The 15,554-nt window shown below is 56.7% G+C and overlaps 1 protein-coding gene across 2 annotated transcripts in view; it reads left to right on the forward strand.

Annotated features, from left to right (window-relative positions):
* Positions 1 to 7,998: 7,998 nt before the first annotated feature.
* The window catches only part of LOC127493425 (stimulated by retinoic acid gene 6 protein-like), a 49,313-nt gene continuing 41,757 nt past the window's right edge, over positions 7,999 to 15,554 (forward strand). For both annotated transcript variants that reach the window (XR_007923565.3, XM_051856302.3), the window contains exon 1: positions 7,999 to 8,154. Coding sequence is in view for 1 of the 2 variants with exons in the window: in XM_051856302.3 (XP_051712262.1) it covers positions 8,117 to 8,154 (38 nt within the window). In the remaining variant the exon portion in view is untranslated. The remainder of the gene's footprint in view (positions 8,155 to 15,554) is intronic.

Below are 15,554 nucleotides of genomic sequence, written 5' to 3' on the forward strand. Positions count from 1 at the left end.
CAGATGGCCGCAATGGCCGGAGCTGGGCTGATCCAAAGCCAGGAGCCAGGAGCTTCTTTTGGGTCTCCAATGCAAGTACAGGAGCTTTAGAACCTGGGCCATCTTCCACTGCTTTCCCAGGTCACAGCAGAGAGCTGGATTGGAAGTGGAGCAGCTGGGACTCGAACAAGAGCCCATATGGGATGCCGGCACCTCAGGCGCAGGATTAACCCACTGTGCCACAGTGCCAGACCCCGTCGGCTGTCTTATTCCCCAAATGGCTGCAATGGGTCAGGGCTGAGCCAGGCCAAAGCCAGGAGCTAGGAACCCAACCCAGGTCTCATGTGGGTGGCAGGGGCCCAAATACTGGGGCCATCCTTTGCTGATGTCTCCAGTGCATAAGCAGGGAGCTGGATCAGAAGTGGAGCAGCCGGGACTTGAACCAGTGCTCTGATATGGGATGCTGGTATCACAGGCAGTGCAGGCCCCAGGTGGTGGCATTTAACTGTCACATGTAGCAGGGCACATACGACCGGGTGAAGTGGCTGTCGCAGTGTCTGCACACAGTACCCCTTGGAATGACGCACGGGGCCACCCTACCAAAGCGTGCTGCTCTATGTACAACAGGGACAAGGCCATGTTCATGTCCAAACCCCTGTGCAAGCCACTGCAGGGCAGAACCAGAGTCTCCTGCCCCATTTTCAGGTCTAACCTAGACCCAGAGTCCGTTGACTGACAGGGAGGCCGGGATCCCAGACAGACGGACAGTGCACAGAAGTGTTCTGTAAATTTCCCCGCCGGGAGCTCTGGCCACTTGCTAGTGGAGCCACTGCAGATCAGACCACGGGGTCCCCACCTTGTTCCTGAACCCCTGGCAGCCGCAGCCTCAACATCACACAGAGGAAGGGCCCTGTGAGAGGCAGGGCCGATAGACGCCCCTGGAATGTCCCTGCCCTACTGGGAGAGTGAAACGGCCGTCGCTGGCTTCCTTACAAATGGTCGAAAGAGACATCGGCCTGCCCACAGGAGGGTTCGTTTTCCCAGAGACAGCACAGCTCGGTCTCCCACGCGGACAGCGGATGCCCCCTTCTAACCTGCCCTTGGCCCAGCTCCTTTCAAAACAGCCGGGGGGGGGGGGGGGGAGGGCGGGGAAACACTGTGGCACAGTGGGTGAAGCCATGGCCTGAGGCACTGACATCCCATGTGGGTGCTGGTTCGAGTCCTGGCTGCTCCACTTCTGATCCAGCTCCCTGCTAATGGCCTGGGAAAGCAGCAGAAGATGGCCCAAGTGCTTGAGCCCCTGAACCCACGTTGGAAACTTGGAAGAAGTGCCAGGCTTCTGGCTTCTGCTAGGCCCAGTCCTGACCCTTGTGGCCATTTAGGGAGTGAACCAGTGGATAGAAAACCTCTCCCTCTCTCTCTCACTCTCTCAAATAAGTAAAAATAAATCTTTTTTAAAAAGACAACAACAGGGGCCGGCGCTGTGGCTCACTTGGTTAATCCTCCACCTGCAGTGCCAGCATCCCATATGGGCACCGAGTTTTAGTCCCGGTCAGGGCGCCGGATTCTGTCCCGGTTGCCCCTCTTCCAGGCCAGCTCTCTGCTGTGGCCCGGGAAGGCAGTGGAGGATGGCCCAAGTGCTTGGGCCCTGCACCTGCATGGGAGACAAGGAGGAAGCACCTGGCTCCTGGCTTTGGATCAGCGCAGCTCCAGCCGTTGCCTCCATTTGGGGAGTGAACCAATGGAAGGAAGACCTTTCTCTCTGTCTTTCTCTCACTGTCTAACTCTATCTGCCAAAAAAAAAAGAGACAACAACAAAAAGCAGCCGTGAGCCACTGCTGTGCTGAAGCCCAGACGCCTCCCTGCGCCAGGGTCGATGTGGAGTCCGGCTTGCTTGCTTGCTCGTGTGCCCTCCTTCCGCTGCGCCTGTGGATTCCCTGAGCCACCTCTCCTCCTTCGGCCGTATCAGAGGGCCTCCTCCTGGGTGCCAGGCCTGTGCTGGGCAGGGGAATGGAGGGTGGGTGAGTAAGCCAAGTGCCCGGGAAGACGCAACGAGGAGGAAGCCATGCCTCTGTACAAACGTGACTGAAGAAAGGTGGCACGGACCATGGAGGGAGATTGCCTGGAAAATTCTGGAAGAGCCACAGGTGTCGGCTGGGAGAAGAGTAGAGGGAGCATGTGAGAAGGCAGGAGGCCTCGGGAGAACAAGGCACAGTCCGGAGGGAATAGGAAGCCCGGCCATTTGTAGTGCTGCACAGGGGTGAAGTCAGCGAGGGCCAGGCCCGGCCCAGTGAGCCAGGCCTGTGCTGCTGTCTGACAGAATGATGCGAGAGGCCAGCCATGGGCCCTTGGGGTGAGCCCTCCCCGCGGCAGGGCAAGATCGCTGCAGTGGCCAGGGGAGGGACACCGCCACCTCGTGGGCATTGAAGGAATTACAGAGCCACAGGGGACCCGCTCGACACAAGTTTCCTTTCCGTGGTGAGCCCGGGAGCTGGGCACGGGCAACCTCAGCCAGGAGGCGAGCAGAGGGGCACACACCAATCACAGCATGCTCGGGGCGGGCGTCTGCCGGGGCAGGGAGGTCCCAGGCAGCCGCTGGTGGCATCTCCTTTCAGGGGCCCGAGGTCACGGTCTTGGTCCCATTTTCTGTCCTTGTAACAGAACAGAGGCTTGTTCTGGCTCATGGTTCTGCAGGCTAGGACGCCCAGGAGCTTCTGGCGAGGGCCTCGTGCTGCCTCGCCTCGGCAAAGTAGGCAGGTATGAAAGGCGAAACCCAGGGCGGGGGCCTGCTCCATGACGAAGGGCCCTCTCCGTAACCACCCCCCAGTCCCACAAGAGTGAGGGAGGCACTGATTCCTCTGAGTGACCCAATCACCCCTGAAAGTCTCATCTCCCAACACCGCCGTCGCGGTCACGTGTCAGCCTGAGTGTCAAGGGCAAACCACACTCAAACCATCACTCGCGCTCTCTCTCCCTCTTCTAATAGTTATTTGTTTGAAAGGCAGAGTTAGAGAGAGAGAGAGAGAGGGAAAGAAAGAGAGAGATCTTCCATCTGCTGGTTCACTCTCCAAATGGCTGCAACAGCAGAGCTGGGCCAGGCTGAAGCCAGGAGCCAGGAGCTTCTTCCAGGTCTCCCACGTGCGAGCAGGGGCCCAAGCACGTAGACCATCTACTACTTTCCCACTTTCCCAGGCACATTAACAGGGAGCTGGATCAGGAGTGGATCAGTTCAAGTTCAGAACTTGAACCAGCTCCCATATGGGATGCCCGCACTACATTTGGTAGCTTAACCTGCAGTGCCACAGCGCCGGCCCCAGGCACACAGCTCTGGGAAGAGTAGGGATGAGGATCCAGGGTTCTGGGTGTCCCTGTCCACAGCTCTTTTCCCTGTCCCGGTCTAAAGGGAGCCCACTTAGAGCTCCACAGTGGCCCTGGCAGGATCCTGTCTGCTGCTTCTGCCACCTGTCCCCATGGCGCCACGTCGCTGTTGCTTCCCTAACACGGCTTCCCTCCTCTGCGTTCCATCAGTGTGAGCTTGTAGAACAACAGGTCACTGCCCGGGAGGACACTGCGCCCCTGCCAGGATCTTGGCCTGCCTAGGAAGAGGGAATAAGGAGTGGCCCAGGAGCACCCAGCCTCAGCCATGGGCACAGCTGTCAGCTTGTAAATACTTGTGACCTGAATGAATGAGTGGGGAGAGGGCAGGTGGAAGGGGCCTAGGCAGTTGGTCCCAGTTTGCCTGTGTCAGGCCTAGTCTAGTCTAACCTAGAACCATCTGGAAAGAGGTGTTGGCCCAGGCCTCCCAGGTCGCGGATGCCCAGCTAAGGAGGCGGGCCTCTCCTATCAGGGGGCTGCCAGGCCTATTTGTGCACAGAGAAGGAACAGGATCCGGATGCAGGTTAGCTTCATTCCTTTCAACGAGGGAAACAGCCCGTGGTCAAGGCCCGGCCCTGCCCACTGAAGAGCTGGCACTGGGGCATCTGGGTATCTGAGCCCTTCTGCTCCTCAGTTTAGTCTCGAAGACATGTCTCTGGGGAAGCACAGAGGCAGACCTGAGATAAGCTCCAGACACTGTGGAGCAAGCACGCCTCCCAGACACGTTGCCAGGCCCCTCTGTGACTCCACCCCGACTCTGAGCTCGCGAGAACCCAGGCCTCAGATCTGGCAGCTCTCCTCTCTCTGCCCGCCGTCACAGGGCTCTCTAGGTGTGTGTGGCAGGGCCTGGTGCTGCTCCAGGTTTTTGTCCGTGCTTGGGAGACCCAGGTACTTAAGTGCTCCATGCTGGAGGAAGGAACAGGTGCAGAGATGTCCCACGGGCTGTGGGACCGGGTTTGGCTTCCACACTGAACTGGGAAAACCTGTTTCTCTTTTCTGTTACTAGTAACACCACAGCCCAGGGAAATTAGAAAGAAAAGGGTTGATTTTTGCTCTCTGTTCTAGCCAAAGGTCAAGGTCAAGGTCCGCCTCTGGTGACGATGGTCCTCTTGGCGGCACAGGGCACCGCGTGGTCAGAGTGGAGCCCATGTATGTGACTTTTTCTGGTTTCTCTCCCTCTTCTAAAGGCACCAGGTGCACTCGTGGGTGCTCTGCCCTGACAACTTTGTCCAAACCCAGTCACCTTCCCAAAGCCCCACCTCTGAACACCCTTATCGGGTTTTAGTCCCCGCCCCCTTAACTCACCGCGTGGGGATTCAACTTCACTGTGGGTTTCTGGAGGGGGTGGGCCACATCCAAATGCTCCCAGTCCAGGAGAAGGGAAGTGAAGCCACAAACACGGGGGGCGCATTGCTTCAGGTTCAACAGAATCCCCCTGCCCAGCATGACCGCCCTCGGCAATCGGCCTGTGGGGCTGCCGCGGGGCGCCGTGGTCACCCCACTTCAGAGTGCCTGAGTTCGAGTCCTGGGAACCCGAGTCGGCTTCCTGCTCACGTGCGTCCTGGGCAGCAGCTGGTGAAGTCTCAGGACTGGGTTTCTGCCACCCACGTGGGAGACCCAGATTCATTGCGGGCTCCTGTCTTCCCTGGCCCAGCCCCGGCTGTTGCAGGCATCTGGGGAGTAAAGCAGTGGATAGAAGATCCTATCATGCTGCTTTTCAAATAAAATGATTTTTCTTATTTAAAAAAGAAATGGGGCCAGCATTGAGGTGTAGCAGATAAAGCTGCTGCCTGTGTTGCCGGCCTTCCACAGGGGCGCCAGTTTGTGTCCACTTCCAATCCAAATCCCTGCTCATGGCCTGGGAAAGCAGCAGAAGATGGCCTAAGTGTTTGGGCCCCTGCACCCATTTGGGGACTCAGAAGAAGCTCCTGGCTCCTGGCTTCAGCCTGGCCCAGCCCTGGCTCTGGCAACCATCCGGGGAGTGAACCAGGGATGGAAGATCTCTTGCCCATTCACCGTCTCTCCTTCTTTCTCTGTAACTCTTTCAAAATAAATCTTTAAAAAAAGGTCGATCTTCATGGCTGTGGACAAAACTCCTCCTGAGCTGAAGCATCTTTTAAAAAAAAAAAAAGATTTATTTATTTGAAAGTCAAAGTTACACAGAGAGAGGAGAGGCAGAGACACAGAGAGAGGTCTTCCATCTGATGGTTCACTCCCCAAATGGCCACAACGGCCAGAGCTGGGCTGATCCGAAGCCAGGAGCCGGGAGCTTCTTCTGGGTCTCCCATATGGGTGCAGGGGCCCAAGGACTTGGGCCATCTTCCACTGCTTTCCCAGGCAATAACAGAGAGCTGGACAGGAAGTGGAGCAGCCGGGTCTCGAACCAGCGCCCATATGGGATGCTGGCATTGCAGGCCAGGGTGTTAACCCACTGTGCCACAGCACTGACCCCAAGCTGAAGCATCTTCAGACAAACATCTGAGCCTCTCTCGCCTTAGGATGGCTGCCTTCCCAGGTCCCTGGGGGTCAGTGACTGTAATAAACCTCTCCCTTCACGCTGTGCAAAGAATTACAGTATGGTGAGAAAGACGGCCTTGGTAAGCCAAGGATTTAAACTAGCCGTTGGAAGTCTGGGAACTGGCACCAGGAAGTGCCCTGTGGCTGGGCACTCCCGGAAGAGGCCACATCTGCCTGCACCTGGAGGGAGCAGAGCTGGGCCCTGTGACCCCCGGTGTGGCCAGGATGTACCCGGAACCGCCGCATCCAGAGAAGGCGAGGCCTAGTTTCGGAGAAGAGACACCGACAGGGCTTCTCTTTCCCGGCCTCATTTAGAGAGGCAGGAGGCGCTGAGTCGTCACAGCCCTGTCCCATTTCTCTTGTCATTCTCTTCTCATGCATGGGCATTTGGGCTGGCGCTGTGGCGCAGCGTGTAGAGCCACCGCCTGTGACACTGGCATCCCGTATGGGCACCGCTTCCCGTCCTGGCTGCTCCACGGCCGATCTAGCTGCCTGCTAGTGCACCTGGGAAAGCGGCAGAAGATGGCCCAAGAGCTTGGATGCTGCCACCCACGTGGGAGACCCTGAGGAAGCTCCTGGCTTCAGCCCAGCCCACTCCTGGCCATTTCAGCCATCTGGGGAGTGAACCTGAGGCTGGAAGATCTCTTTCCCTCCTCTCCTAGCTCTGACTGTCAAGCAAACAAATCTTTGACTACATTAAAGAAGAATGGGCATTCACAGGGCCTTCCCTGCATCCTGGATGTGTGCTGGGTCCCCAAATCCGCTGGTGCCCGGCTCCCTGTGTCTGGTGGCTTAGCGTTGGCACATAACCCCGGGCTCAGCCTCCATGTGCTCAGTCATGCATCGTTATAACACCGAACACGATGTCACTGTGGTTGCTTTGTCGTTTAGGGAATAATGACCAGGAAAATCCCAACAGACGCAAGTTATTCTCGAATGTCTTCGATCTGAATGTGGTTGAATCTGTAGAAGTGGAACCTGGTCAGAGGCGGGCTGGCTGGAAGCTAAAGCAAGACTTTGTCCTTAACATAAAGGACTTGGACCACGCGATGCTTCCACGCCCTCCACACAGTGCTGGGAGCCGGGGGAACCGCGGCTGCTGTGACGGGGCTTGCCACAGCCCGAGTTCATTTCCAGAGGAGTTGCCCTACCTGGCATTCAGGGATCCAGGTTCCTTCCACCCCACGTTTCCTTTAGAGCCTTAGGGTCTGACACCAAGGAGGAAGAAGCAGGTAGAAGAGACAGAATTTACTTCCTTTTTATTTTTTTTTTAAAAGGATTTGTTTATTTGAAAGGCAAAGTTAGAGAGAAGGAGACACACACACAGATCTTCTGTTCACTGCTTCACTCCCCAAATGGCCACAATGGCCAGGACTGGGCCAGGCTGAATCCAGGAGCCAGGAGCTTCATCCGGGTCTCCCGCATGGGTGCAGGGGCCCAACCACTTGGGCCATCTTCTGCTGCTTTCCCAAGGAGCTGGATGGGAAGTGGAGCAGCTAGGACACGAAATGGCACCCACATGGGATGCCAGTGGCTGCTGAACCTGCTACACTCAGCCTCACCCCAGTGTTTTAACTGTCCTGGCCCAGAGAGACACATACCCTTTCCACTCACATTCTTTCGGTGGGGCCTTGTCCTGTGCTAGCTCTTGGATGCCAGGGCAGTGGGGAGTGTGGCCCTGGCTTGAAGAGGCTTCTGGGCCACAGCTGAACTTTCTGGAAGGGGAGCAGCAGTACCCGGCGGGCAGCAAGCTGACTCCGCCATGGGCATGGGGCCCGGTTTTGAACTCATCTCCAGCCCCTTCTCCCAGCAGAGGGAGAGTCTGGTGGCCAGGGGTCTTAGTTCATCTTCTTGAGGCAAAGTCCTGATTTATTGCCTGTAGTAATTTTTACAGCCGGCCAGAGGGGCCGCACAGGGAGCAGGTGCCTGAAGGGGACAGTAGGAATCCAGGGACAGGAGACAGAGAAGTCCCTGCTGCTGCTTCCGCAGGTGCATGAGAAGTCGGGGGTGGGAGGGTGGGGGTGTAGCAGGAGGGCCATCAGGTTTTGAAATGAGGAAGAGGGCCCGCTGCCTGCTTTTGCTTCTCGGGTAAATATTTGACTGGCGGCTTGCCTGACCTCTGAGGTTTTGGGTGCTGTGAAGAGGACTGGACAGGACTCCAGCTTGTCGGAAGCCAGGTTACTGAGAGCCTGGGGGGAGATCGGAGAAGCCTCAGCGGTCAGCACAGCGCCCACCGGGGCTGCGGATGGCGAGTTCTGCCGAGATGCTGGAGGTGGAGGCCAGGTGAGTGGCAGGAGGCAGGGCTGGGACACGCCAGGCTGCTGGCCGCCGCTGGCCCCTCTGGCGCAGTGGCTAATGAAGACAAGGGAGGATGGGGGACAGAGCCCTGGAGAGGTTTCTGGGCCAGAGAGCAGGCTGCTTTTTGGTCTCAGGGCAGGGCTGGGAGGTGGTGTCAGAGGCCCTAAGTTGCGATCCTACCTCTGCCGTTTGTGGCCGGGGTTTCCTTGGCTGTGGATTGGGGTACTATCCTCTGTCGCACCCAATGCACAGGCGTTCTTTTATGACCTTTTATAACTGTGCATTTATGGGGTGAGCTGTGAGGTTTGGTGATGCGGGTGCATCACACCGATCGACCAGGTCGGCGGGGGACCCAGCACCTCCTCGGTCCATTTCGCTGGGGCGAGGGCGTGGACAGCGTTCCTCTGGCTGCTTACCCGCCGGCCCAGAGCTCCCTGCGCTCCCCGCCTGTGCGGCACGACACCCGGCCGACTCTTGCCCCTCGGTGATGTTGGAGGCAGCCCCCACCTCCTGCTTGCCCTCTCCCCTACCCTGCCCCATCTCCAGGAAGCACTGTTCTGCTGTCTAGTCTCGTAAGTGCCGCTGTCTTGAAGGTTCTGTCCATGGCTGGGGTCTTTGTGTGCCGAGCTGGCTTCACTTGGCACAGCGCTGCCCCACCCCACCCCCCTGTCCCCGGGCACACCTGGGGCGTCTCGGAAGACGGGGTGTCCCTCTTCGCCACGACTGACTCATCCTCCAGTGAGCCATGGGCCACGTTTTCTTTATGCATCCATGCATTCCTGGGCGTTTGGGTTGGTGGCCACAGCGGACAGTGCTGCAGAGACCACGGGGTGCCGTTAGCTCTTGGACGTACCGACACCGTTGCTTTCAGGTGTCTCCTGAGCGGGCTGGCTGGCTCCTGTGGCAGCTCCAGCTTCAGGTTTTGGAGGAACCTCCCCTCTGCTTCCCATGGTGACTGTACCAGTTTGCATTCCCACCAGGAGTGTACCTGGGGTCTGGTTTCTGCACACGCTCGCCCATGTCTTTTTCTGATGTCTTTTTGATAAATAGCATTCTGATTCTAATGAGGTGGAGCCCACAGCTTGTGGCTGGACCTGGAGACCTCAGCCCAGCCTGGTACCCCGGCCCCGTGCCCCAGGGTGCTGCCATTCCTTTGCAGGTAGCACCACACCCCCAGAGCACCCCCCTTGTCTCCCCCAGGACCTCTTTGCATCATGGTCAAGTGTCACAGGGTGTGACAGGGGTCACCACCCCCTCCCAGGACCCTTATCAATATCTTCATGCAGTTGAGTGCCTGAATATATTTCCTTTTAGAAAGTACAAGAAGGATTCCAATTCCAGCTCTGCCACTCGGTAGCTGAGTGACTCTGGGATTTTAGTTAGTCTTTCTACAACCTCAGTTTTCTCATCTGGGTAGTGGGAATAATATTACATGCTGCGTGGATTTTGAAAGGGTTAAGTGAGATAATAACTATGAGAACCTTAACCCAGTGTCCAGTGCATGGTAGCATTCAATAAGTGACAGCTATTGTTACTGTTATTCTTATTTTTTTAATTTTAAAGATTGACTAATTTGAAAAGCAGAGTGACAGAGAGATCTTCCATCTGCTTAATCACGCCTCTAAATGGCCCCAGTGGTCAGGGCTGGGCTAGGCTGAAGCCCGGAGCCCATGCACTTGGGCCATCTTCTGCTGCTTTCCTAGGTGCATTAGCAGGGAGCTGGGTCAGAAGCAGAGCAGCCAGGAATCAACTAGCACCCTGATGTGGGGTGCCAGGGTTGCAGGTGGCAGCTTAACCCACTGCACCATAGCAGCGGCCCCACATATCATTTGTGAAAAGAATTTTGCTTTCCACTGCAGAACTCTTATTAAATCCAGGCCTAAGTCACCTGGGGCACAAGTCCACATTCAAACCATCACCAGATCCTGCCATTTCCTTCATGCTGAGAGAGCTCAGACTACCTTGGCTGAGTTGAGGATGACGTGGAAAAATCGTAGTGTTTCTTAGTGGGGGAAGCATTTACCTGATGGCCCAGCTCATCCGAGTGCCAACTGTGGCTCCCCACTTGCTAGCTATGGAAGCTTGGACAAGGTCCTCAGTTTTGGGGGGGTCCTCGATTTTCCCATCTGTGAAATGGGGTGAACATGGTTCTTCTTTAATGGGGTTGTTGCCAGGATGGACGACGTTAATAAGTGTGCAGCCCTTCAAACCTAGCTGGGTGCACAGCAGGCTGTCAGGGGAGGTAGGCTTCCCATCCACCTGTCTGTGAGACCCAAGAGGGAGCAGCTGCTGTGGCTGGAGGCTGGACAGAGAGCGGGCACCGTGAAAGAGTGAGAAGGGCCCCAGCCCCCAGGAAGCTCTCCATCCAGTGGGGGCTCACAGAGTCACTGAAAGACAGCCTCAAACACTGGCCTGGCTGCTGTGTCCCAAGCAACCCACTCCTCTCAGTTCACAAGTGAGCACCCAAGGGTGCCCGAGCCGAGGGAGCCAGGGCGCCCAGCAACAGGGTGTAATAGACTTGGAGCAGTTTGCAGTGGCTGGGCCTGGAGGGCGGCCGGGCAGTGCTGGGCAAATGTGTGTTGCATAGAGCTGGCTATCCAGCAGCAGAGTGCGTCCCTGGTCACGGGGCCAGGCCTGCAAGGCGGCTCTGGCTACTGGTTAACCAGATGTGGGAGTGCAGTCCACTGTGTGCTCAGGGGCCCCGAAACCCCCCCTGGAGGCCGGGGAATGGCAGCCCGGGGCCCAGGGCAGATGCTGGGCTGAGGCTGGGGGGTGGGGACAGGCAGGGTCTCGGGGCTGCGTGAGGGTGCACTTTCAGCTGTGGGACAGGAAACGCACGTGCCCTTGGGGAAGCCGGGGAGGGGCTGGGCAGTAGAGGCACTGCTCAGGGGACGTGGAGTCCGCGCACCGCCTCTCACTGCCTGATCCGCACGGCTCCCGGAATGGGGGCGCTGGATCCATTTTCAGGATGTGAAGCGTAAGGGAGGCCCAGAGAGGGCTCGCGCTTGCCTGTGGTCCTGCAGCAGGTGGGGGGGGGGAACATGCGGACTGGCTTTTCTTAGGGGGCCCAGATGGGGCTTTGTGGCTGCCCTGTGGGGAGTTGGGGGGGTAGGAGGGCATTTGGGCCTCAGGGGAAGACTCCAGGGCCTGAGTCTACCACGCCATGACTGCACCTGGGTGAGGGTCTTTGACACGGCGGGCGGGCAGATGTGCGCCAGAACGCACGGGCCCTGTGCCTGCCTCCCTCCTCCCCTGAGCCCCACAGCAAGCCAGGAGCCCCAGGTGAGGGGGGCGGGGGAGGGGTGGAGTGCAAAGTTGAATAACACGTGTTTCTAGCCTTAGGTCAGCTGTGAAGAGGGTGTGGGCGCTGGGGATCCGTTCCTTGCTGCTGGCCCCAGGCGGGGGACGGGTGAGGAGGTCAGGCAGAGGCCAGGGGAGAGGTGGTGAGGCCTGAGCCAGGCTTTCCCGTGACCTCACCGGCTGTTGACACAGAGCAGGCCGTGTGCTTGGGCTCGGCCATGACGTGTGTTTGCTGAATGTGTCATCGAGGCCCACGCTGTCCCGGGCAGCTGGGCCCTGGGAGGCACCTGACAGTCACACTAGCTTTGCTGGGTTTTTCTTTTTTCCCCTCAAACAACAGGTTGTTAGTAACCCCTTAGTCAGTTGTAAAATTAAATTTTAAAAACAGAATGGGCTAGGGCAGAACCGTATTGAGCAACATTAAAAACACGGGAGAGCACCGAGCATGTAGGGGTATTGTTCTGTGAACACTGGCATGGGACACTCACGTGTGAACTGGGGCATGAGCGTGAGTGTGCAAGGGCATTAGGAGGAGCCCCGGGGGAGGGGTGGCACCTGCCGTCTGCGTTCCACCTTCTAAGCAGGTGCTTCCCTCTATCTGGGCCTTCCAAACTTGGACACCTCCTCATTCTGGCCACACCCGGAGCCAGGGTCACACCTGCCCGTGGCCTGCTAGGAAACGAGGAATAGCCAGCCCCTGAGAAAGCCGGCCTCGACGTCCGTGTGCTTCTTGTAGGTCATCCTGATGGAGCAGACACATCACACACAACTGGATCCCGGTCGCTAGCTAATTCTCGCATGTCGCTGCCATTGATTTCTTTTCCTTTTTGCAGCTGGCGCACTGCGGCCGGCACACCGCGCTGATCCGAAGGCAGGAGCCAGGTGCTTCTCCTGGTCTCCCATGAGGTGCAGGGCCCAAGCACCTGGGCCATCCTCCACTGCACTCCCGGGCCACAGCAGAGAGCTGGCCTGGAAGAGGGGCAACCGGGACAGAATCCGGCGCCCCGGCCGGGACTAGAACTCGGTGTGCTGGCGCCGCTAGGCAGAGGATTAGCCTGTTGAGCCATGTCGCTGGCCACTGCCATTGATTTCTGCTGAGCCCCGGCATCTGTGGCGCCCTGTGACTGCGGGTGATCGATGACCGGGCTTTCAACATGAGTGGCGGCTGATGCTTCGACCTCTGTGCTCGGCTATGAGTCAGACAAACGGGAATCCACCAGAGCACGGTGGTCAGGACCCACGCTTCTGTCAATTACGGATGTGACTTTGCTCAATAAGATAAAAGGGTTTGCATTCTTGAAGGATATTTCCTCAATTGTTTTAAGGTTTATTTTATTTATCTGAAAAGCAGAGTCAGAGCCCCCCTGCCCGACACACACACACAGAGAGAGAGAGAGAGAGAGAGAGAAAGAGATTTTCCATCCACTGGTTCACTCCCCAAATGGCCACATTTGGGGACAGCCGAGGCTGGTCTGGGTGGAAGCCAGGAGCCCAGAGCTTCATCCAGTTCTCTCATGTGCATGCAGGGGCCCAAGCACTTGGGCCATTTTCTGCTGGTTTCCCTGGGCCATTACCAGGAAACTGGATTGGAAGTGGCGCAGTCAGGACTCGAACCAGCCCCTATGGGATATCAGTGTTGCAAACCACAGTTTAACCCATTACACTACAGTGCTGAATCCATTTTTTTTTTTTTTTTGCCATTCACAATGTCATGTCTACAAACATAAAATGTATTTTAAAACCTGCTGAATTAACATTTTCCTTGTCACCTTGTTGACAATGCACAGAACCATGAATGGAGCCCTGATTTGCTGTTTGCCCCTGGCCATGATGCCACTGATCTGAAGCCACGTGGTGTCACAGCACGTGGAGCTGGGAGGCGCACAGCAATGACTGTAGCACCTCTCTTCCCCACACAGTGCTGCAGGTGTGAAGCCAGTGGTTCTTCCCAACTCGAACAAGCCCCCTCAGCCCACCACTAGGTGTAACTCCGAAGTCCAGCGTCTGCATTCTGCTGAGGCTGTGGGAAGCAGGGGGCTCCCAGGATGCACAGAGAATCTGATACCCCAACACACAGGCTGCCGCATTGCCGGAGCACTTGGGTACACACGCTTGCAGAGACACCCCCATGTATACACACACAGACATGGAGACAGACACCTCCCAACACACACAGGCTGCTGCATTGCTGCAGCACGTGGGTGTACCCCCACAAAGAGACACACACACACACAACCTGCACACACCGCCTCCTCCTTCCCCGACTCGTCTCTGCACTGAGCCAGGAGGGCCAGGCAGAGGAGACTCCCTTCTCCCTGAGCTCACCCTTGGCCGCGGGACCCTCTGTGACCCTGACCTCCTCTGGCCCTCCGCGTCCCGAGGGAGGTTCTGGTGGAATTTGATGACGTTCTCCGGCCTCTCTGTTCCAGGCGCTGGGCTGGATTCAGGATCAGTGGTGAGTCAGCCGCAGACAGGAAGGCCATGGACTCTAGGAGCTCTCAGGTCGGGAGGAGGGGACCCCAGGGGGGCTGGCTCCCCAGCCTCACCTCCTCCTGCTGAGTCATTGTACCTCTGCTGGCTTCAGGTCCTCTTTTTCAAAAGGGGCTAATACAATCGACCCTGAGAGTGTGGGGAAGATTCAATGAGGTGCTATAAAGTAGCCAAGTGCCTACAACATGGTGACATGCAATAGAGTGACATCCATCAGTGGGAGCTGTTTTGTTCCTACAGAGCGACTGTGTCGGGACTGAGGGAGAAGGGGGAGCACACCGACCGGGAACCACGCCGTGCGTGCTGCTCCTACATGCCATGTTTCTAACTTGATGGGGGTTTTGAAAATATTGCTCCTCACCGCACTGACTGCTGGGGTGGGGGATGCCAGCCCCCAGACTAACTCCAGGCTCAGCCCCTCCCAGCAGGAGGCAGCACCTCTGTCTAGGCAGGGCCGCTCAGCAGAGAGGAGACACTGTTCACACTGATAGGAGAACCTGCCTCTAGCTATTAAATGACAAAATGAGGTTGGGCAGATCCCATTTTTGCTTAGAAGCTGTAATTATAAGCACATATAATTGTGGAAGGAAAAAGGATTTTTACTTTATACTTCATACCCTTGTAAATATTGGGAATGTTCCACTATACATACATGTTACATTTAAAATGCTATACACAGGGGGCCGGCGCTGTGGCGTAGTGGGTAAAGCTGGTACCTGCAGTGCCGGCATCCCATATGGGCACCGGTTTGAGTCCCAGCTGCTCCATTTCTGATCCAACTCCCTGCTATGGCCTGGGAAAGCACTGGAAGATGGCCCAAGTCCTTGGGCCCCTGCACTCGTTTGGGAGACCCAGAAAAAGCTCTCAGCCCAGCTCTAGCCACTGTGGCCATTTGGTGAGTGAACCAGCAGATGGAAGACTCGCTCGCTCTCTCTCTTTCTCTTTCTCTCTCTCTCTGTCTCCCTCTCTTCTTCCCTCCCTCTCTGCCTCTCTGTAATTGTGCCTTTCAAATAAATAAATAAATAAATCTTTTTTAAAAAAATGCTATGTGCATGGGAAAGAGGGAGGATCTTAAAATTCTAGTACGTTTGTTCAGGCATCTCTCTGATTCTTTTCTTTAAAAAATTGCTATTTATTTGAAAGGCAGAGCGATGTGGGGCAGTGATGAGCGAGACAGATCTTCCATGTGCTGGTTCACTCCCCAAATGGAACCATCGGCTGGTGCTGGGCCAGGCTGAAGCCAGGAGCTAAGAACTCCATCTTGGTCTCCCTCATGGGTGCAGGGGCCCAAGCACTTTTGGGCCATCTTCCACTGCTTTCCCAGGTGCATTAGCAGAGAGCTGGGTCAGAAGTGGAGCAGCCGGGACTTGAACTGACGCTATGATATGGGGTGCCGGGGTCCCAGATGGAGGTTTCACTGCTGTGTCACAATGCCTGCTCCGATGATCATTTCTTTAGCTTGTGTTTCTTAGAAGGAAATCCCTAGAAGTGGAATTTCAGCCTTTAAAGATTCCTGGACTGTGTTACAGAGTGCACCCTCAGAACAGCCATACCAGTTTGCATTTAGTGGGCAGTGAATGAGCAGCGACACGTGC

This window comes from Oryctolagus cuniculus, chromosome 1 (assembly GCF_051225735.1).
Source record: "Oryctolagus cuniculus isolate XC-2025 breed Fujian yellow rabbit chromosome 1, ASM5122573v1, whole genome shotgun sequence".
Taxonomy (NCBI): Eukaryota; Metazoa; Chordata; class Mammalia; order Lagomorpha; family Leporidae; genus Oryctolagus; species Oryctolagus cuniculus.